Genomic DNA, 23,848 nt, shown 5'->3' on the forward strand with positions numbered 1-23,848 from the left:
TAAACCAATTAAAAAATATTTATTTAAAGCAAAATAAATTTAAACAAATAAAATTAGTAAATTATAAAACATTTTTATGGGCCGCTAAAAATTTTCGACAAGCCTCCAAACTATGACGACTCAAGTAGTTTTCCTGGCTAAAAGCTTTTGTGCACTGAGGACAGTGATAACTCCAATTATGGTGGCCCTTAGTACGTTGATGAGCTCTCAAATTTGATCTAAAATTAAAAAAAAATCAAATATTACTTATTAAAAGTGGATATTATAGTTAGCATTACCTATCGGCAAATTTCTTCTGGCAGGATTGTATGGGACATACAAACGGTTTCTCTCCCGTATGTAAACGCATATGGCCATGCAACACCCAGGGACGATCGAATTTTTTGTGACACTGTTCACACTCGTAATTCTTTTCCAAATGCTTGCCGCGTCGTCGTTTCTTAAGTTCGGGTACGACAAATTCAAAATCTGTCATTTCATTGTTGCTAGCCGAGGATGAAGCTGCATGAGAGATCGCTGTAGAGGTTGCCGTTAAAATAACTGGTTGAGGTTCTAGAGGTAATACTGGCAATTGTGTAGAAGTGCTGGGGAGTTGGGGCAAAAGAGTTTTAATAAAAAATTCTTTAGTTGCACTCAAGTTTTTTGATATTTCACTGCTTTCTACAGTTGCAACATTTTGTTGTTGCTTTATGGTGTTTTCTGCACATGAATTTACTTGAATTTCCTCATTTTCTGTTGTCACTTCTTCTTGAGTTTTCCAATACACATGACTGAAAATACCTTTGGAGTTTTCTTCCGTATGACGTTCCATTAAGGGCACATCCAAAATCATTTCCAATTCTAGTCTGGTAATCATGGGTATTGAATCACTGTCATACCTGGAAAAAGTTTCATACAAAACCCTCTCTATTCTTGTTCCATTTCTCTTCTGTTTAACTTACCAATCTGAGGATCTTAAAAGCTTTTTCTCCTTAATTTTGGTTTTAGCTTTCTTTTTCTCGTTTATGGGCTTGGGTGTAGCAATGTAATAGGTGCGCTTCAAACGTGGAAGTTTGGTGATTTTGGGAAAAATTGCTAAGCGCCGGAAAACATCTACAGGGCAAACAAATGATATTATTATAATAAAAATATTGTAGTTGTTTTTTTTTGTTGCAAAAGCCAAAGAAAACTTCATTAACATTTTCACTCACCATCCAATGCTTCATTTACTCGTATTTTTGCATAATTATAACGCTGGGAAAATATGCTGCGCACCATTGTTATTCCTGTTGGTTATTTTCTCTGCTTTCAAATACTTTAAAATTTTTTTATTAAAATTCAAACAATTGTGTTTTGCTTTTCATTAATGTATCTTTGTTATGCAACTGTTTTTATTTGGAAATATTTTTAAACATACAAAAATTAACAAAAAAAATCTCAAAGCCTTCTATGTGTTTTATTTTCTTTTTGTATTTCTTATAAAACTGTTGGACAACTAAATTGGATGAAATTAGTTATGTATGTATATTAAAGCCAACAGAGTTATAAATGAGAGAGTTTTAAATTATTCATGTTTGGCCTTGATTTTTCTAATGTTTCTGGCTTAAAATTTAGATTTTTTTCCTATAGTTAAAATTTTTTATTAGTCGGAGGTCCATAGTTTCCGGGTTATAGACATTTAAATTTTTATAATTTATATTTTTATAAAGATCATGAAAATACCTCTTAAATGAGGTATAATACTCCCAGAAATATTAACCCATTATGAAGCAATTCCAGATTAAATATCTTTTACTCGCACTTAATTTCTTATATTGTTATTATTTCGCTATAATCTGAATTTCCCTTGGGAGGGGGGTTAAAGTTTCCCAACTCTGGCACATTCTTATTGTTAATCGGCTTAAGAAACCATGTGATCCTTACATTTTAGGTATAAAATGTTTTTAGCAAATTTATGTAAAATGTTACGGAGAACATTTTTGTAAAGGCATGGGTCTTTTTTGTCCTTCTTTTAAAAAATAGCAAAAAACTCCATTAAAACTGGGATCTAAGGTGCTAAAATGTTTCGCAAAAATATAGTCCGTGAAATTTTACTATAAGTCCCTGAATACACCAAAACGGAAAATTCAACCAGAAATTCAGAAATAAGACATAACAAAAGAGAGCCTAGGGTTAATATTGCATTTATTTAGAATTTTATTTTAAAGTACCACAAAAATTTTGCATGAAAAAAAAAATAGTTCAAATTTAACTAAAACATCACTACTATCTCTATTATTTTACCTTCGGTAGAAAATTTGGATAGGAAGTATTCATTAATTACATTGTTTTAGCTCTAGGCAATTCCACTTCATTATCATACAATGTCCAGCATATTCAGGGACTTATAGTAAAATTTCACGGACAATATTTTTGCGTAACATTTTAACTCCTTAAATACCTGTTTTAATGGTGGTTTTTGCACTTTTAAAATATGGACAAAAAAGACCCATGCCTTGAGGATTTAGAGGGTTAACATATTCTACAAAAATGTTCTTCGTAACATTTTACATAACTTGGCTGAAAACATTTTATACCTAAAATGTAAGGATCATATGGTTTCTTATTACAATTATTACAATCTTATTACAATCGATTAACAATAAGAATGTGCTAGAGTTAGGAAACTTTAACCCCCCCCTCAAATGAAATTCAGATGTAAACTTTCAAAACGCCGATACACGTGTCTTTTTTGTTTGTCTCCTCTATCAAAATTTATTGGTCTGACCTTGTAATTTTGGAAAAAATTTGATTTTGTTGTATAGTGTAAACAATCTTTCATTTCGAATTAAAATTCAAAATTTGTATTAAAAATTATATTTTAATAAACCTTAGAAACATACATAAATAAAGATCTTCATTTAAGTAAAAGGATACAAAACTAATTGGCTTCTATAAAGTTACACACATGTATACATTTTAAAACACTTCTTTCTAACTTTCAAAAGATTTTCCAAGTATTGTGTGTGTTCTTTGTGCATTTGCTTTCCTCCGAACAACTACAATAACATTCTAATTACATCAGTAAAAAGTAGTAGCAATTGTCCGGAGGCGATGCGTGCAAGAAAAATAAAAACTTAGAAGGAGAATTTTATTTAATCCCCAAGTTTGTGTAAGCGATGAAGAATATGCGAATATGCGTTGTTTTGTTGTTAGTGAACAAACATACAGTGGGGTTAATCGTAAAAGAAGTGGCAATAAATCGGAGTCTTCTAAACTACTGATGCGATTGGAAAAATTGTTTTTAATCAATTACTAATGGACATACTAAATATTGTTACGAAATTGTATTTGAATTCAAATATAACGATTTTAAGGGCTGATTTAAAAGTAGCATAATGCTTTCAAATAACAGTGCTGTAATAGCAAACTGTAACATATCTGTGGGCATTATTAAATAAAAGCTTTCAGTTGACCATTGATCGTAAGTTGGCAACGCTGTTTGAATTCGAATATTCAGTTAAGGAACATTGTAGAAATAGAGCTTTCTAGATGGTAATGCAGTGTTATAAATAGTGGCAGAGGTTGCAGTCGTTAGTGAGATTATTAGAGACGCTTTTCGAATAAACATCAACTGAGTGCCTTAAAGTGTGTTGTGTTTTTCAAGTGAATTCGTATACATTATAAAGTGTCTGTATTTCTGAGAAGTTATAAACGTGTATAAAAAAAACATTGAGTGACTATTTAATTCTGTTGTTGTAAATTTTAAATAAATAAAGAGTTGTTACCATTTTCAAACTACTAAACGGCTTTTATTTGCAATCAAAAGTATCCGGTTTATTTAAAGGAAATAAACCAAACGTTTTGAAAAGGTTAAAACGTAACAATATTAATGAACAAAAATATGTGCACTTTTATATTTTATTTAAATTTAAGTCCTGCTGCTAAATAAAAACAAGTGAGAAAATATGGTCGGTCAAGCCCGACCATATAATACCCTACACCAAGTAAATGAGCAAAAACAGTTTTCTTTTAAAATATCAATAATTTATGTATATTCGTGAGTGATTTTCGGAAATGGCCTTATATGGGAGCTATGACCAATTATGGACCGATTACCATGAAATTAGGTCGTGTGATTTATGTCTATATGAAAGTTTACTATGTTTAATTTTGTGAGTATACCAGAGTATATAAGCGATTTATGCACGTTAAAGTGATTATCGGAAGCGGGTCTATATGGGAGCTATGACTAATTATGGACCGATCGTAACAAAATTTGGTGACATGAATTTTGTATATATAAAACTTATTTGGAGCGCAATTTGTGGAGATAAATATATAAATTAAACATTTATGACCGATAAAGTCCAATTTCGGAAGGACATTTGTATGGGGGCTAGGTGAAATAATAGACCGATTTCAGCCAGTTTCAATAGGCTTTGTCCTTGGGCCGAAAAATTAATATGTACCGAATTTGATCGAAATATCTTCAAAATTGCGACCTGTACTATGCGCACAAGGTTTACATGGACAGCCAGCCATCCAACCAGACGGACGGACGTACGGACAGCGTTTAATCGACTCAGAAAGTGATTCTAAGTCGATCGGTATACTAGGTGGGTGTTAGACTAATATTTTTGGGCTTTACAAACATCTGCATAAACGAATAATACCCTCCCCACTATGGTGGTGTAGGGTATAATTAGTTGAATAACAAAACGACTGTAGATTTACTTACAAAATCGATTCAAATTTCAATCAATTCAATTCATATGAGTTGGAAATAAATTGCCAATTTTTTTTTGTAATTCATTTGAATTAATTAAAAATCAATTCAATTCAAATGAGTTGGAAATAAATTGCAATTCACTTTGAGAAATTCATTTGAATTAGAAACGAATTGCAATTCATACCACAAATTCATTTTAGTTGGAAATGAATTGCAATTAATTTTTACCAAATTCATTTGAATTAACTCAAATTTCATTTAATTCAAAAATGAATGATTCATTTACAGCTCCGTGCAATTGCAAATGGAGTAAACATTTTTCATTTTGAATGATAAACTTCCCAATAAGCATTGTTGCTGGAATTCAAGTGTAAAACAAGTTGAATTCCAGACATACATTCAAAATTTAAGGGTTGAAATACAGTTGTATTACACTTGATTTCAATAGCATTCTCCAGCGAAAAGGAAACTTGAATTCAAGTCGAACATTATAGTGTTAATACAGTTGAATTCCCGCCTTGAATCACAATAAAATTCATGTAGGAATAATAATTGAATTCAAGCTTTGAAATACAGTTTAATTCAATCTTTTAATTAATGTATAATTCAAGTCGAAAAAGTAATTGAATTCAAGCTTTAATCTGTTATTATTTTGATTATTTTTATTTTTTTAAGATAAACTAAAAAGTTTTAAGTTATAACAAACAAAAGGTCAGTTAATAATTAGTTAATTAGTTATAAATAAATTTGATCTTAATTTAAGATAGGTACATAAATTGAAAAACTCGGCTTCGTTTTAACATAGATTCGTTCTGGAAAGCTTGTTTATTAATATTTATCCAAGAATCTGTTCATTTTCGACTATTTGTGAGCGCTAATGAATATTTGCATTCTGTGTGATGACGAAACAAATTTGTTATTCATTTGATATTGCTATTAACATTTTACTCACTGTTTTATTTTGACGGAACACTTATTAATTTTTTATCGTTTGTGAAGCTGTCCAGTTTTTTGAAGATTGATTTTAATTACTTCTTATTTTATTTTACAAAATTGAATAATATTTATTATTTGTTTGACAAAAAAGAAAAATTTTAAAACATTTTATAACTTGAAAAGGGGATTCAAGGAATTCAAGTTGAATTCCAATTAAATTTCCAATACTTGAATTTACATTTATTGGGTGCTTATTGGGTTAGAATTTTTTTTAATTCCTATTTGACACGTCTATATTGATTTCTTATTAGTAATTTCTTATTAGTAATTTTTGAAGCCAGTTCATATCAATTATGAAAAAAACATTAAACTTGTTTAAAAACATCTTTGGGAAATATCAAAAACAATTAAGCACCATTTTCAACGATAAGGTGGATCGAGATATTATCAAAAAACATTTTAGGTGTTATTTGCGAATTAGTGGGTATTTCTAGAAAAATATTTGGAAATCTACTACCGAAAAACAAAATAAAGTCATGATAAACAAGTAAGAGAGCTATGTATATTCGGCTGTGCCGAATCTTACCCTTCACCAAATTATACTTTAAAATAAAAATTTTAAATTAAAATTTTTGGAAATTTTTTTTTTCAAATTGTTATTTTAATTTTTTTTTGATGGAAAAAAAAATCGGGTTAAAAAATATCTTTTCTGATTTTGACTCATTGTAGGTCCAACTTACTATGGTCTTATATACGTCGCACAGTGGTATGAGAATAAAAAAGAGGGAAATAAATCAGTAACTTCTAAACCCTCACGCCGATTTATATTCACATGCGCAAAGAGGAAGTGTAGTCGAGTTTAAGTTTTGAATTTCATGACCCCACTAGGAGCGGGACCAGCGGTTCCCAAAGTAGGACACCTCGGGTATGTTCAATTTTTAAAATGATCCTATTTCTGTGTTCCGATTTAAAAAAAAATTACACATACAGAATCTCCTCGTCGAGCACTACATAAAACCTCAGCGAGTTGTTTAGTTTTCTCTAATTTATTTGACACGTAAAAAACATAAGGTAGACATTTTATATATCAATGGATAGAGGATTTTTCTTTTTCTTCTACTTTTCAAAAATGTATATAACTTTTGACAATTAAAAAATTCATGGAATACTTCTTTGAAAAAAATTACAAAAAATGCTTTTTATTGAATTTTGCATAGATAAAAATTTTTCAAATTGAAATAAAATTTTTATTTATGAATATTTTTTAATGAAATTTCCCAGTTATGAAGATTTTTCTATTTAAAATGGAAAAATAGAAACAAATTTTGAAATTTGTAATCAAGTATCCCGCAATTCCCAAAAAAATCCCAAAAATGGGATTTTTTTGTTTTTTGGTTATAATATCCATAATAGGGGCGGGGTTATCGGAATCCTTTACAAAATAATTAAGAACTTATTGGGCCATCTAAAATAGGTTACTATATTTTGATATCGAGTATGCGATTTGAGAATTTTTGCCCTCAAGTTGAATTTTACATAAAAAATAGGCATTTTTTTAATGGACCTGATCCCGTCGGTATCAAAAATTATAAATGTTTTTTTCGTTTAAAATATTTGGCATAAAGTTAGCTTTTCAAAAAGTACAAATTCATTATACATCCTCATAGAAAATTTTTAGATAACTTAAAAAGAATAAAAGTACTTTTTTCCCAAAAAAATTGCGAAAAATCGCCTTTTTTAATTTGTTTATATTAAAATCCATGTAACTTTGGACTCGGTCATGATTTTTAAACACATCTTTCTTTATTTGATATATAGATCTATTGTTAATCCTATAAAAGAAAAATGGATAAAATCGGAGCCGCGGTCACCAAAAAACTGGTGTAGGGTGGGTAAAAATGTTGAAAATTTAATTTTCAAATGCGAATATCTCCTAAGCTATAAGAGACAATTGATAGCTACGACGAGGTTTTATGTAGTGATCGATGAGGAGATTCTGTATGTGTAAATCGGAACACAATCGAAGAAATAGGATCATTTTAAAAATTGAACATACCCGCGGTGTCCTACTTTGGGAACCCCTGGTCCTGCTCCTGGTGGGGTCATGAGGTCCAAGTTCAAAACTTAAACGACTACACTTCCTCTTTACGCATGTGAAATTTCATTCAAATCGGCGTAAGGGTTTAGAAGTTAAAGATTTCCCTCTTTTTTTATTCTCATACCACTGTGCGTCGTTGCAAAGGTCTTTGAAATATCTATCATTAGATATCCATATTGTCTATATTAATTACTTAGTAATCCAGATATAGGTCAAAAATAGGTAAAAAATCAAGGTTGTTCTGGTTTTTTACACATATCTCAGCCATTTGTGGACCGATTTTGCTGATTTTAAATAGAGAAACTTCTCGAAAGCATGTCTGACAGAATTATTGAAGATTTGGATCCCGAAGATAACTAGGGTCTTCAGAAAATTGATTTAAACAGACAGACGGACATGGCTTAATCGACTCCGCTATCTATAAGGATCTAGAATATATACACATACTTTATAGGGTCGGAAAATTATATTGTGGAATTTATAATTTGTATACAAACGGAATGACAACTTCTCACGAAGGTGAAGGGTATAAAAACGAAAGTTTTCCTAACCACCTTCCATTCTAACAGAAGGTCACAGATTTAATTTTCTTAAAGCCTATATCCTCCTCTACGATTTGTTCATGTGGACCAGCAGTTTAGAAGATTCAGATTTATTACCACGATTGACCCCACTGTGTGTCAGTTCACAAATTTCTTACTATCAAATGTCTTTCGTTTAAATTTTAAAGAATTTTACAAAATGCCTTCGTACTTAGTTGTATACAACTATTATTTTTATTGCACACACACTACACTTCTGAGTGTGTGTGAGTGCGAGTGCGTTACAACAAAGTAAGTATTGTCTAACATCAAAGGGATTATATGAATGTTAATTTTCAACATTGTAATATTGATTCACCAAAGAGTAAAACTGTAAAACTACATTTTTGCAAAGCCATACACATGTGTGGATTTTAACTGGTAGATATTTTGGGTGTATGAGTAAAATAACTGCTGTAAAATTAACAAAACAACAATAACAATACCAAATAACAGTGAATGTAAATATTGTAGAGAAGCCAACAGAACAATGTTGCAGAACATTTCATGTTACACACACACAAACACATGCATACATACATTTTAGATTAAAAGAGAAGAAGAAGTAGAAGGAGAACAACAAAAATATAAAAGAATAAGGTCAAGGTCGCACACGCCTTTTTAAACGTTTATAGGAATGTGTGTGTGTGTATGTGTTGCTATGAACATTAACACAAACACATTAAATACTCACACAAAACCTTCCTACACTCACTCACTCTTTCACACACACACTCTCTCTCACATCCATTTAAACCTTCAAACTGTACTTTACACAATAAACATCAAAGGATTGTTGTTTTTAGTAGTTGATGATGATGTTGTTGTTGTACGAGTATGAGTAGTGGCAGAAGTAGTCAACACTTTGTATGAGTTTAGACAAACAGACGAATAAGGAAGTGTTATTAAAAACAGCAACAACAACAACAACATAAAGACGAAAACATCAAAGCTAAAAAAGTAAAACAAAAACTACACACACACACATCCATGCAAATGAAAACATTAGCGCCAACCAGCAGCAACTAACCACCCAACTCATTTCCACACACAGTCCTTTACAACTCATTCCCCAAACACTTCACTCTCTTCACACACATAAACACACTCTCAAGTGTTTACGACTATTTTTATAAAATCAAAAGAAAAAATAACAAAAAACTCAAATCCATTCAAAAAGGAAAAAAAGCAATGTTTGCATAAAAGCACTACAAAGGAGAAGAGGGAAGCAGGGCATAGTTTTAGGCGCTTATCTCTCTATACAGCAAAAGAAAACAAAGAAAATAAAAAAAATAAAAATACCGAATTAAAACGAACCAACTGTAAACTAGGGAAGAGTAATAGGAATTCTAGGGAGCGCGAGTTCTACAGAAACAACTTTGCATTTTTGAAAACATAAATACACAAGCAGTAGTTGCAGAGATTTGTTACAAATGAAGTTCAAGATAAAGTAAAACGACAAAATTCTCTTCTTTTTTTTTACAACAAATGTAATAATTACGAGACACCAACAGAGAGTGAGAGTGGGTTTTAAGCCAGAGAGTTTTAAGCATAATTTCAATTTTTTACTCATACAATGTCGGAAATTTTTGTAATGCTAAGACAAATAGGGCATAGGTTGGGGGGTAGTTCGGGAAATAATTACAAAATAAATATGTCTACTTAAACAACCCCTCGGCAGGAGATTTCGACTAGACATTGCGTCAGACATGGTAGTTTTTTTCTTCAATGTTTTTCCTGTTTTTTTGTTTCGTTACGCTTTAAAGAGTTTGAGTACAGAAATTTTCGGAGGATTTTTTTTTGTTAGTTTACGTCTCAACACTTTTGACATTTGTTGAACCCTTTTGCTGTAAAGTCATGGGGTCATTTATGTAGTAAAATGTAGTACAACAGACACACTCACTAACATAGATTAATAAATTATTAGCTCATTATTATTAGTTAGTTGCCACAGTTGAAATGTGTGCGTTTTACAGTTTACACATCTGACTTACTCAAAGGCAATTATGTTATTACAATAGAGTTTATTTGATTATTACAACTGCAGAGATACTTTATTATTTAGTGAAGATTTAAGTTAATTTTTATTTGTTTAGAAAAAATATGGAATTAAAGATGTTAATTGTATCATTATACACATCTCACATTGTTAATTATTTATATGTATAGGGTGAAAGACATTTTATTTATTCCGAAAAAAGTTCAAAAAAATACACGAGATGTCCAGAGTTTCTAGATCTTTTTGTATAATCTCGGTTAATGTAGTTTAATAATGTAGACAAATATTACTCATACGTTCCATTGTCCATTTAACAAGAACATTATGTGGACTACTACTCCATTTTTAATTGAAGAAATGATATTGAGAATTTCTATTAAAAATTAAGAAAAATCGAATTGAAATTGAGAATTTCAATATATGTACATATGTATATATTTAGACAAATCTATGTAAATGAAATTGCGAATTTCTATATGAAAATAAAAAAATCCTTGAACACAATTAATCACTTGCAGCAGTTTAGTAATCAACTTGCATTCTACATATTAAATTAAATATGTATGTATATTTTATATGGAATTTAATAATTGTTATCAATTTAATGTAATTTATACATTTTTCTCAAGTTTATTTAGAATTTTCTCAATTTCATTTGAAATTTACAATTGAAGTTCTCAATTTTATTTGGATTTTAAATTTTTCAAACAATATTACATGGTAATAACACATGAGGTGAAAAAACAACAATATTACATAGTAATAACACATGAGGTGAAACAATAAAATAAAAGTATCATGACGATATTACAATTCTTGATAATACAAATTAATTATAAAAAATTAGTTAAATATAAAATAAATGTTTTTAAAATTAAAGGAATTTTGTCAAACTAAAATTGAAAATTTCAATATTATTTGGAATGTTCTCAATTTCAATATTAAATTCTCAATTTTATTTGGAATTTCAAATTAAAATTCTTAAATCCATTTGAATTTTTTAGTTCTAATTCAGTTCTAATTCAGTTCTAGTTCAGTTCTAGTTCAGTTCTAGTTCAGTTCTAGTTCAGTTCTAGTTCAGTTCTAGTTCAGTTCTAGTTCAGTTCTAGTTCAGTTCTAGTTCAGTTCTAGTTCAGTTCTAGTTCAGTTCTAGTTCAGTTCTAGTTCAGTTCTAGTTCAGTTCTAGTTCAGTTCTAGTTCAGTTCTAGTTCAGTTCTAGTTCAGTTCTAGTTCAGTTCTAGTTCAGTTCTAGTTCAGTTCTAGTTCAGTTCTAGTTCAGTTCTAGTTCAGTTCTAGTTCAGTTCTAGTTCAGTTCTAGTTCAGTTCTAGTTCAGTTCTAGTTCAGTTCTAGTTCAGTTCTAGTTCAGTTCTAGTTCAGTTCTAGTTCAGTTCTAGTTCAGTTCTAGTTCAGTTCTAGTTCAGTTCTAGTTCAGTTCTAGTTCAGTTCTAGTTCAGTTCTAGTTCAGTTCTAGTTCAGTTCTAGTTCAGTTCTAGTTCAGTTCTAGTTCAGTTCTAGTTCAGTTCTAGTTCAGTTCTAGTTCAGTTCTAGTTCAGTTCTAGTTCAGTTCTAGTTCAGTTCTAGTTCAGTTCTAGTTCAGTTCTAGTTCAGTTCTAGTTCAGTTCTAGTTCAGTTCTAGTTCAGTTCTAGTTCAGTTCTAGTTCAGTTCTAGTTCAGTTCTAGTTCAGTTCTAGTTCAGTTCTAGTTCAGTTCTAGTTCAGTTCTAGTTCAGTTCTAGTTCAGTTCTAGTTCAGTTCTAGTTCAGTTCTAGTTCAGTTCTAGTTCAGTTCTAGTTCAGTTCTAGTTCAGTTCTAGTTCAGTTCTAGTTCAGTTCTAGTTCAGTTCTAGTTCAGTTCTAGTTCAGTTCTAGTTCAGTTCTAGTTCAGTTCTAGTTCAGTTCTAGTTCAGTTCTAGTTCAGTTCTAGTTCAGTTCTAGTTCAGTTCTAGTTCAGTTCTAGTTCAGTTCTAGTTCAGTTCTAGTTCAGTTCTAGTTCAGTTCTAGTTCAGTTCTAGTTCAGTTCTAGTTCAGTTCTAGTTCAGTTCTAGTTCAGTTCTAGTTCAGTTCTAGTTCAGTTCTAGTTCAGTTCTAGTTCAGTTCTAGTTCAGTTCTAGTTCAGTTCTAGTTCAGTTCTAGTTCAGTTCTAGTTCAGTTCTAGTTCAGTTCTAGTTCAGTTCTAGTTCAGTTCTAGTTCAGTTCTAGTTCAGTTCTAGTTCAGTTCTAGTTCAGTTCTAGTTCAGTTCTAGTTCAGTTCTAGTTCAGTTCTAGTTCAGTTCTAGTTCAGTTCTAGTTCAGTTCTAGTTCAGTTCTAGTTCAGTTCTAGTTCAGTTCTAGTTCAGTTCTAGTTCAGTTCTAGTTCAGTTCTAGTTCAGTTCTAGTTCAGTTCTAGTTCAGTTCTAGTTCAGTTCTAGTTCAGTTCTAGTTCAGTTCTAGTTCAGTTCTAGTTCAGTTCTAGTTCAGTTCTAGTTCAGTTCTAGTTCAGTTCTAGTTCAGTTCTAGTTCAGTTCTAGTTCAGTTCTAGTTCAGTTCTAGTTCAGTTCTAGTTCAGTTCTAGTTCAGTTCTAGTTCAGTTCTAGTTCAGTTCTAGTTCAGTTCTAGTTCAGTTCTAGTTCAGTTCTAGTTCAGTTCTAGTTCAGTTCTAGTTCAGTTCTAGTTCAGTTCTAGTTCAGTTCTAGTTCAGTTCTAGTTCAGTTCTAGTTCAGTTCTAGTTCAGTTCTAGTTCAGTTCTAGTTCAGTTCTAGTTCAGTTCTAGTTCAGTTCTAGTTCAGTTCTAGTTCAGTTCTAGTTCAGTTCTAGTTCAGTTCTAGTTCAGTTCTAGTTCAGTTCTAGTTCAGTTCTAGTTCAGTTCTAGTTCAGTTCTAGTTCAGTTCTAGTTCAGTTCTAGTTCAGTTCTAGTTCAGTTCTAGTTCAGTTCTAGTTCAGTTCTAGTTCAGTTCTAGTTCAGTTCTAGTTCAGTTCTAGTTCAGTTCTAGTTCAGTTCTAGTTCAGTTCTAGTTCAGTTCTAGTTCAGTTCTAGTTCAGTTCTAGTTCAGTTCTAGTTCAGTTCTAGTTCAGTTCTAGTTCAGTTCTAGTTCAGTTCTAGTTCAGTTCTAGTTCAGTTCTAGTTCAGTTCTAGTTCAGTTCTAGTTCAGTTCTAGTTCAGTTCTAGTTCAGTTCTAGTTCAGTTCTAGTTCAGTTCTAGTTCAGTTCTAGTTCAGTTCTAGTTCAGTTCTAGTTCAGTTCTAGTTCAGTTCTAGTTCAGTTCTAGTTCAGTTCTAGTTCAGTTCTAGTTCAGTTCTAGTTCAGTTCTAGTTCAGTTCTAGTTCAGTTCTAGTTCAGTTCTAGTTCAGTTCTAGTTCAGTTCTAGTTCAGTTCTAGTTCAGTTCTAGTTCAGTTCTAGTTCTAGTTCAGTTCTAGTTCAGTTCTAGTTCAGTTCTAGTTCAGTTCTAGTTCAGTTCTAGTTCAGTTCTAGTTCAGTTCTAGTTCAGTTCTAGTTCAGTTCTAGTTCAGTTCTAGTTCAGTTCTAGTTCAGTTCTAGTTCAGTTCTAGTTCAGTTCTAGTTCAGTTCTAGTTCAGTTCTAGTTCAGTTCTAGTTCAGTTCTAGTTCAGTTCTAGTTCAGTTCTAGTTCAGTTCTAGTTCAGTTCTAGTTCAGTTCTAGTTCAGTTCTAGTTCAGTTCTAGTTCAGTTCTAGTTCAGTTCTAGTTCAGTTCTAGTTCAGTTCTAGTTCAGTTCTAGTTCAGTTCTAGTTCAGTTCTAGTTCAGTTCTAGTTCAGTTCTAGTTCAGTTCTAGTTCAGTTCTAGTTCAGTTCTAGTTCAGTTCTAGTTCAGTTCTAGTTCAGTTCTAGTTCAGTTCTAGTTCAGTTCTAGTTCAGTTCTAGTTCAGTTCTAGTTCAGTTCTAGTTCAGTTCTAGTTCAGTTCTAGTTCAGTTCTAGTTCAGTTCTAGTTCAGTTCTAGTTCAGTTCTAGTTCAGTTCTAGTTCAGTTCTAGTTCAGGTCTAGTTCAGTTCTAGTTCAGTTCTAGTTCAGTTCTAGTTCAGTTCTAGTTCAGTTCTAGTTCAGTTCTAGTTCAGTTCTAGTTCAGTTCTAGTTCAGTTCTAGTTCAGTTCTAGTTCAGTTCTAGTTCAGTTCTAGTTCAGTTCTAGTTCAGTTCTAGTTCAGTTCTAGTTCAGTTCTAGTTCAGTTCTAGTTCAGTTCTAGTTCAGTTCTAGTTCAGTTCTAGTTCAGTTCTAGTTCAGTTCTAGTTCAGTTCTAGTTCAGTTCTAGTTCAGTTCTAGTTCAGTTCTAGTTCAGTTCTAGTTCAGTTCTAGTTCAGTTCTAGTTCAGTTCTAGTTCAGTTCTAGTTCAGTTCTAGTTCAGTTCTAGTTCAGTTCTAGTTCAGTTCTAGTTCAGTTCTAGTTCAGTTCTAGTTCAGTTCTAGTTCAGTTCTAGTTCAGTTCTAGTTCAGTTCTAGTTCAGTTCTAGTTCAGTTCTAGTTCAGTTCTAGTTCAGTTCTAGTTCAGTTCTAGTTCAGTTCTAGTTCAGTTCTAGTTCAGTTCTAGTTCAGTTCTAGTTCAGTTCTAGTTCAGTTCTAGTTCAGTTCTAGTTCAGTTCTAGTTCAGTTCTAGTTCAGTTCTAGTTCAGTTCTAGTTCAGTTCTAGTTCAGTTCTAGTTCAGTTCTAGTTCAGTTCTAGTTCAGTTCTAGTTCAGTTCTAGTTCAGTTCTAGTTCAGTTCTAGTTCAGTTCTAGTTCAGTTCTAGTTCAGTTCTAGTTCAGTTCTAGTTCAGTTCTAGTTCAGTTCTAGTTCAGTTCTAATGTTAATAATTTGAATCGGTTCTTAAAAATTTTTGTTCAGATTTCTTTAACTTTTTTTCATGAAATTTCCATGATAAAGAATTACAAATAAAATGATACCACATTAATATTACTTTTTTTAGCCAGGGAGCTTTTGGTTGCTATAAACTTTATTTCAAATGCACTCATTAACCACAGTTACTAAACATACCTGCTTTAATGCATGTGTAATTAGTAACACACATTTCCAACAGGAGAACATGTTTTACTTCTTGTTACAAAATTTAAGAATTTATTGCGGTGACTGAGACAATGTCAGCCCATCTGCCTGTCTTTTTGGTTGTTGTGTAAAGTGACATGGTCACTTTTCCTGCATTGTCTTATTACCACACGAGTATCCTTATCATTTTGTTCTTAAGCAAATTTATTGTCATTTGAACAACTATTGATATAATTTGCATTTTTATCGGTTTTTATTTCATTTCTTTTTTTTCTGCATTTTATATTTGGTCTTCAGTCATTTTCATTTTCTAGTAAACAAACAAAAAGCCCAACTCCTTCTCAGTTCTCATTTTACACAGGCGAATAATAAAAAGATGAGCATAATATTTACATGGCATGTGGACACTTTTTGTTCATTATTGGACAGGATCAATGAGGTCATTGTTGTTGTGGCTTTTTCTTATACTTCTGTTGGAATTGTAGTTTTTTGTTTTTTTGTTGTTTAATCCCAAAGTAACAATCAAATAATAGTTCAATTATTTGCTAGTGTTTGTCACAGACAATTGGCAGAATGAAAGTCCTTTCTGGCATTCGGCAACGGACTTGTTTATCTTCATCTTGTGCTGCTGTGTGTTTACTTTTGTTGTATTTGAATGTAGAGGATAGCAAACTGAAAAGTCGTTATAAAATTATAATTATTCCAAACTGAAAATTCCTGAAATATAATGATAAGATAAGTTTTGGCTGAGACTTGTCCGAAACAGATTTGATATGATTTCTTTTACGTTAAATTAACTTTTCAGTTTACTCTCGTACATTGACTTTATTCTGTGTTTGTGGATTTGCATTACAAATAATTTTGCATATTCCTTCTTCTTTTCTTCTTATTACTCTAACTCTCGTACATTTGCAAAATTCCTATTTGTTTTTCATGCTGTTTTATTTTTTGTTTCTCTCCTACGTATTGACAATCAACTGAATTCGACTGTAAAGCCACTGGTATTGTTGTTTGTATATGTGTGTGCTGGATGGTGGTCTTACAATGTCTGTTACAAGCTGCTCTAAGGAAGTGATATGTTTCAAAGATGTCCGCTCTCTGTTCATGCAATCGTCCTCACTCACCACTCTAGGCCTCGCTCACGCATTACCGACTTGTGTCAATCTTGTAAAGTGAAATAAATACAGGAACCTTGCCTCGTTAAGGATGTTTTGACAGTAAGTTGTAGGATATTAGGGTATCAGCTGGCCGTTCATGTTGGTGAGTTATGCATGTTTGAGTACTTATGTTGCTCTCAATTATGCATGTTCATTAGAGAAGGAAAATCAAATGAGTGTAGTTTCACATTCCTAGGATAGCAATAAAATAATATGTCCAATTTCAGGTTTCTAGGTTAGTACGTTCTTACTTCATATTACAGAAAACTCAAAAAGTACCATTAGGGAGAACAAATAACCATAAAGTCCCACTTATTATGAAATATTTAAAAAGTACCATTAGATGTTCCAACAATGTTTATACCCTACACACCATAGTGGGGAGGGTATCATGCGTTTGTGCAGATGTGTATTCCGATCGACTTAGAATCACTTTCTGAGTCGATTAAACGATGTCCGTCCGTCTGGCTGGCTGGCTGGTTGGCTGTCCATGTAAACCTTGTGCGATAAAATTTGGTACATATAATTTTTTCGGCCCAAGGACGAAGCCTATTGAAACTGGCTGAAATCGGTCCATTATTTCACCTAGCCCCCATACAAATGTCATCTCGAAATTGGACTTTATCGGTCATAAATGTTTAATTTATATACATATGTATCTACACAAATTTCGCTCCAAATAAGTTTTATATATACGAAATTCATGTCACCAAATTTTGTTACGATCGGTCCATAATTAGTCATAGCTCCCATATAGACCCGCTTCCAAAAATCACTTTAACGTGCTTAAATCACTCTCATTTACTTGGTGTAGGGTATTATATGGTCGGGCTTGACCGACCATACTTTCTTACTTGTTTTTTGTGCATTTACAGACATTTCAAAAAGTACCATCAGAAGTACAACAATTTAAAAAGTACCATTAGACAAAATAAAGCACAATTAAGTCAGCCGTTTTTGGTACCATTACACAGTGCACAGTTGGGCAGAATCGAAATTTTTTGGAAATACATCTGGCATTTCTAAACGGCTGGTCCGATCGGGATAAAAACTTTCTTTAAAAACATATAATAATTTTATGTTTTTCTGAAAGATATCTTTACGAAGAACATTTTGATATAAATAACATGTCCTATTCTTAGAATATGTCGCCCCTACGCCCTTCGGAATTTGACCTATTTTTTATCAAAAATTCAACTTTGCGCCACATGATCTAAAATCCCAAAGCTGGCATCAAAAAACGGGATGCAGCTTTAGAAACCCTGATATGTTCCCTGTTTATCCCCAAAGCATTTTCCCAGCCCCGAAGGAAATGTGGATCCTATTGGCAAAATTGTAACATTTTTTTGGGATTTTCGCTCCAATTTTTAGGAATTTCGGGATTCCCTTTGACATTTTGATAAGGTTTTTTAAATTTTGTTTTTTAGAATGACAAAATGAATGTGACTGAGTTAGAACCAATAACTTGTGTTGAATAAAATATTAAGAAAATTTATACAAATTTTTTAGTATGAAAAAGTGCAATATTTTTGATGGACGGAGTTTTAAAGTGGCGTATTTTTGAATCTAGTTGAGATATTGACTTGAAATTTTTTTTGTATGACCAAAAATTAACTTATCTAAACAAAAAATTTTTTTCGGAATAAATGTGGATCAAATTGGTCCTAATATTTGCAATCCTATTAAAAATCCTATTAATATGTAATAAAATCTTTAAAAAAAATAGCAAAAGATTTGAAGGTTAATCATCACACTGTTCCAAAAGCCATTAAACAGTACAAGGAAGACTTAAACATTGAAAGAAAACCTGGATAAGGAAGAAAAAAAGGTCTAACAGATATTAGTAAGGCAAAATAAGTGGAAAATTCTCAAATACCTTTTGTTGCTGCAGCCTAATATTCCAGGAGTATGTCAGAATATTTGATATACATACATATGTATATGAATAAGCGTGTGTAAATTAATTTTAAAGACATGATTTCATTGCCAAAGTTATCTATATATAGATGTTTTATAAATAAACATGTTTGTATGCAGGAATGGATGGAGGTGTTTGCTTATTTATGCATTCCTGGCGCCCTATTTGATGTTTTTCCTTGTATTTTTTCAGTAACATTATCATATTGAAATAAGCAATTCCTGATATATTATTAACAAATACTTAGATTTGGCAGTAAATATATACTACAAGAGGATACAGGATATAAATAACAATTCAACTTATAATGATGCTAAAAATTTATTGTGGCATGTGAAACAACTTGAAGATCAAATGGCAATTAATAATCAGATTAGTTGATCTAAAAATAAATATAATCTAAAGTTAATCCAGTTTCATGTTTTTGGGTTCTAGTTTAAACTTTGGAGTCTCAGGTTATAAATAAAGGGTTTTCGGTTTGTAACTTTTATTTTCGAACTTGACAAATAAATCGCCAAAAAAATGCATTATAATTTTTTTTTAAAAATTTTTCAAAGATCAAAAATTCACAAATTTTAGGAAAAATTATCGTAACTTATGTATTAGAGTGTCCCTTAGAATTAAATTTTTTGAAATGTTGAAACGGTACCCCCTAAAAATTTCGTAATAACCTAAAATACCTTCAAAAATTGTTTTAGCTTGTTCTAAGAAGCGCAACCCGTGCCGACTTTTGATTTAGTTTTAAGGTGCATTTACAAGGGGGAAAAATTAATTTTTTTCAAAATTTTGCTATTAATTAATTACTTTTGCAATTTAATTTAAAAGAATTGAAATGTGTACGTAATTTCCGTTCTAATGAGATATAAAAGACAAAAATTGGTTAAAAAATTTTAAAGTTATTAAAAAATCGCCAGGCAATTAACGTGTCTCAGGCCACTAGAACAAGAAATGTAGGAACAAAATTAACATATTTTGAGAAATATTGAAACAAAAATTTATTCTTATTTAAAATATATCCATATTTACTTGTATATGAGTTTTTATCTTCATAGGATACAGTTAACCTATTCGCAGGCATAACCAAAAAAAAATATTTTTTTTAATGGAAGTTTCAAACTTCAATTTCAAATTTTTAAAAATTTTGTTAAACAGATTTCAGAATTTTTTGATCATCACATGGGGATTTATTTACAACATAATATGAAATAAAAATGTGAAAAAAATATGTCAATACCCACTATAGTTTTTCCGTACCTGCGATATAAATTTTGTGATTTTCGAGAAAAACTAATTGTTTGGCCATATTTTGGCGAATGAGCAATATCCTTACTGTTATTAGGTCAAAATGACTGTGTTTTTCGTGATTTTAATAGTTCAGGGTCATTTGGATCCCAAGTGCTCTTAAGTGTTAATTTCCATTTTTGTGCTGTTATTGTAAATACTAGACTTCATGTTATATTTTTCTGAAGTTTCATAAAAATTTTTCTGAAGTTTCATAAAAAGTGTCTAAATTTTTTTTTTCGAATTTTGGAAAGCATACCCTCTATTTTTTATATGTATCGCAAGTCGGCACGGGTTGCAATCATGATAGATAGACAAAATTTCATATTTAACTATAGTTTTATATATATAAAAAAAATAGAGGGTATGCGTTCCTAAATTCGAAAAAATAAATTTTTGGGACACTCTAATGAATACACTAGGGTATTCAATCGGTTAACCGTTAATCGGTTAACCCATTAATTTTGGACGGTTAACTGTTCGAATAATTCAAAATTTCCCATTTTCAAATAACAAATAAACCGATTAATTTGTGTCGATTAACCGATTAACCGAAATTTATTTTTTTTTGCACTTTAACATATTTTTTTGTATTTATTTTTCCGTTTAATTCAAAAGTCAAAGTAAAATTCTATATTTTATTCAAACATCCATAAAACATGTTTAGTGATTATAAACGAGTCATTTATAAGAACTTACCGAAATTATTAAAAGTATTCAAAATCTAAAAAAAACAAAAAGGACTTCAAGAAAAAACTAAAAAATGAACTGAGATATTGCATATATCTTTTCTTGCCTTACTTTCGATTTCTCCAACACCTTGCAATCAGCGAGAGCGGTTTTTCCAAGTCAGGATTTATTTAAACTAAAGAAAAGTATTTATTTTTTGGTTGAATTGTTATGTTTTGTTTATTTTTTATGTTTTTGTACACATAATTCGTGGTTTTATTTGCAGTTTAAAATTAAAATAGAATTATTCCGATTATTAACCGATTAAATCTAAACCCCGATTAATTATTTGCTCGATTAACCTATTAAACCAGAAACTCGATTAATTTAATATCCTAGTAAGGAGTGAGATCGAAAAATTCTTAACACACGTTTTTCATTACATTTTTTAACCCAAGTATTATTTGAATTTTTTTTTGATCAAGTTACCTTTGAAAAACATGTCAGTTATTATGTGTAATGTCAATTATATTAATTTTTTTGTTAATCTGATTAAAATGAGTGACCAGAAAAAAGTGCGTACTGAAATTATTAAATATTTTCAACAAAACCCAACTTGGTCTTACAAAAAGTTGGCCAAGCATACAAAGGTCTGCCGTCAAACTGTTTCCAATGTTATTAAACAGTACCGGGAGAACTTGTCAGTTGATAGAAAACCTGGTTCAGGTAGAAGGAATGGTCCACATGATGTTTCTAAAGCCAAAAAAATAGAACGCATTTTCAAAAGAGCTCCCAACACATCCGGTAGGAAAGCAGCCCGGTTAGCTCAGTGCTCGGACTATTTGGTACGAAAAGTTAAAGCTAATGCAGGTTTAAAAACATACAAGGCTCAAAAAGTTCCTGACAGGAACGCTACTAAAAATTTAGAGGCCAAAAACAGAGCACGGAAATTGAAGTCAAGTTTTATAAAAAAATATTCTTGCTGCATAATGGATGACGAAACGTATGTTCTGGCAGATTTTTCGCAACTTCCAGGTCAAAAATTTTATGTTGCTGATGCTCGAGGGAATGTTGAAGAAAAGTTTAGGACCCAAAAGCAGACAAAATTTCCCAGAAAGTTCTTGGTATGGCAAGCAATATGCAGTTGCGGCAAAAGAAGCCACTCATTTGTTACAACGGGCTCTATAAATACCGAAATTTACATCAAGGAATGTTTACAAAAAAGGCTGCTTCCATTCATAAGACTTCATAATGTGTCCACTTATTTTTGGCCTGACTTGGCATCCTGTCACTATGGCAAACAAGCCCTTGAGTGGTACAAGAACAATAATGTGGTATTTGTACCAAGAGAGGCAAATCCTCCAAACTGCCCGGAGCTAAGGCCAGTGGAGAGATATTGGGCTCTTGTTAAAAGAGAATTGAAGAGTACAAAAAAGGTGTCCAAAAGTGTGGTAGATTTTAAACGGAGATGGACTACATGTTCGAGCAAAGTGACAGAAAGCACTATAAAAACGTTAATGGAAGGGTTTCCGAAAAAGGTTCAAAATTTCATCACTAGTGATTAAAACTATAAAAATAATTTTTTTTGTAAATTGTAATAATAATTTCAATCAAATAAAAAAAAAATTAAAGCTGTAAGTTTAGTGGTTTCTTTTTTATAAACATATATGTATGTTAAGAATTTTTCGATCTCACTCCTTATATACCACAATTTTCTATAATTTGTTAAAAATTACTAAAAACATGTTATTGTATGTAAATAAAATGTAAAGTAACAGTAATTAAGATCACGAACAAGATAGAAAATGCCACATTCTGTTATAAAATAGGAAACATTTCGTAAAATCAATTGTTGTAACAAAAACAAAACACATGTAAAATTTCCACTCCACTGTGCTTGTAAGCACATACAATTTTGTGAAAATTAGCGAATTCACTTAATTGTGAATAAATTCGAAAAGAATCCATCGATTTTTATGATCGATATCTCATTCTGTTCCTGCACATGTTTGTAACGTGCAAAAATATTGTCCCAACACCATAAGCGTAGCTAGACTATTGCTCTGGGATGGGCAAGTGCACTTCCCAAATAGTAAAAATAAACTATTTTTTTTATAAAAAAAATAATTTTTTATTAAAACAAAACTAAAAACAGTAACTAACATAGAGCGGAAACTAAAAAAAAACTCAAAATAATCACACATACGAGTGTTGTTTTTGTTTTCACATAGTTTTTGTCTACTAATACATTCTCACCACATAGGTTTCTCACAACTGATTTGGGTCTTTGACAGGAGAGATTTCGCTCTCTCAGTTTGCTAACATAACTACTTCATTTTCAATATTTAAAACTGCTAATTTATTTTATAAAATATTTTTTTTTATATTTAAATGGGGTTTTTTTAATTTTCCTCTTGATCTAAACTGTTATTTGTTCCTTATTATATTAGTTAGACAAAATACTATTTTTGAGTTGAAAAGATTTATTTATATCTAAACTCTCTATATTTAAAAATGTAATATTGTATACATGTATATATTAGGGTATTCATTCGACTAATGATCGTTCGATTAATCGAATAATTTCTTACGAATAATTCTTCGAACAATTTAAAAATGGCTATTTTCGAATAACGAATAATTCGAACAATTTTATGTAGAATAATCGAATAAAACGAATAAGTGTTCATATATGTATATTTAAATTTATTAAATTGCTTAAAATTAAATAACTAATAATGACTCACAAAAATTGTATTGTTTTGAAATTCGACAACTAACTAAAAACAAAGGAACTTTCGATCACTGTAGATGAGTGTTCCGATAGCTCCTTCTATAAATATATAAATATTACTGCAAGAAGTTACAATTCTAAAAACAAATCTTTAAAAATTTTTAACTTAGGACTTGAACCAATGAAAATAAAAATTCGGAATTTGTTATTTAGCTGGCGAAATATTAGAAGAATCGCAATTAATAATTTAAATTTTAACTTAGATTAAAGTGGAGTTGAATGTGATAGAGAAAAATGTTCAATAAATGGTTAACAACCATATGTTTCAACATAAGATTAAATGGTTGTGTTAATAATTTTCTGAGCATTTTTCTGACAACGTTGTATGATCTGACAATCGTGTAAACGTAGCTTTATACGTGATTTTGAACATCGTTAAACATCTTTGTCTAACATGGTAATAAACTTTTTGCGTATTTGTAAATGCATCAATCATGCACTGCCTGACTTCAAATTAGCCACGTTCACTGACAATGATATCAAACTTTGGACAGATTCCCTTTATTGTGTAATTCTCCAAGACCACTTTATTAAGCAAAGATTTGGCAACGTTGATAGAGCTTGATGTATAATACATTTGTTATAAATAATTTAGAAATAGTGAATAATTAATTTACTAAAGAATTAGTTACTCAATTTAAACCCCGAATTAAGGAACGACATAAAAAAGTTCTTAATACGTTTATATTGTATTTGAATTCAGGATCACGACCAACTAGCTCAAAGTTTTTAAAGCATAGCTCCAAAACGGAAACTAAA

General features: G+C 31.0%; 1 protein-coding gene across 1 annotated transcript; it reads right to left on the bottom strand.

Annotated features, from left to right (window-relative positions):
* On the bottom strand, positions 1-1,367 carry LOC135956503 (zinc finger protein 33A). Its single transcript, XM_065507030.1, has 4 exons — positions 1,191-1,367; positions 942-1,092; positions 279-878; positions 1-218 (listed from the first exon to the last, which is right to left on the bottom strand). Exons 1-4 carry the CDS (start codon positions 1,255-1,257, stop codon positions 62-64), a joined length of 975 nt encoding a protein of 324 aa, XP_065363102.1. The 5' UTR covers positions 1,258-1,367; the 3' UTR covers positions 1-61.
* Positions 1,368-23,848: the final 22,481 nt, after the last annotated feature.

This window comes from Calliphora vicina, chromosome 1, assembly GCF_958450345.1.
Source record: "Calliphora vicina chromosome 1, idCalVici1.1, whole genome shotgun sequence".
NCBI classification, from domain to species: domain Eukaryota; kingdom Metazoa; phylum Arthropoda; class Insecta; order Diptera; family Calliphoridae; genus Calliphora; species Calliphora vicina.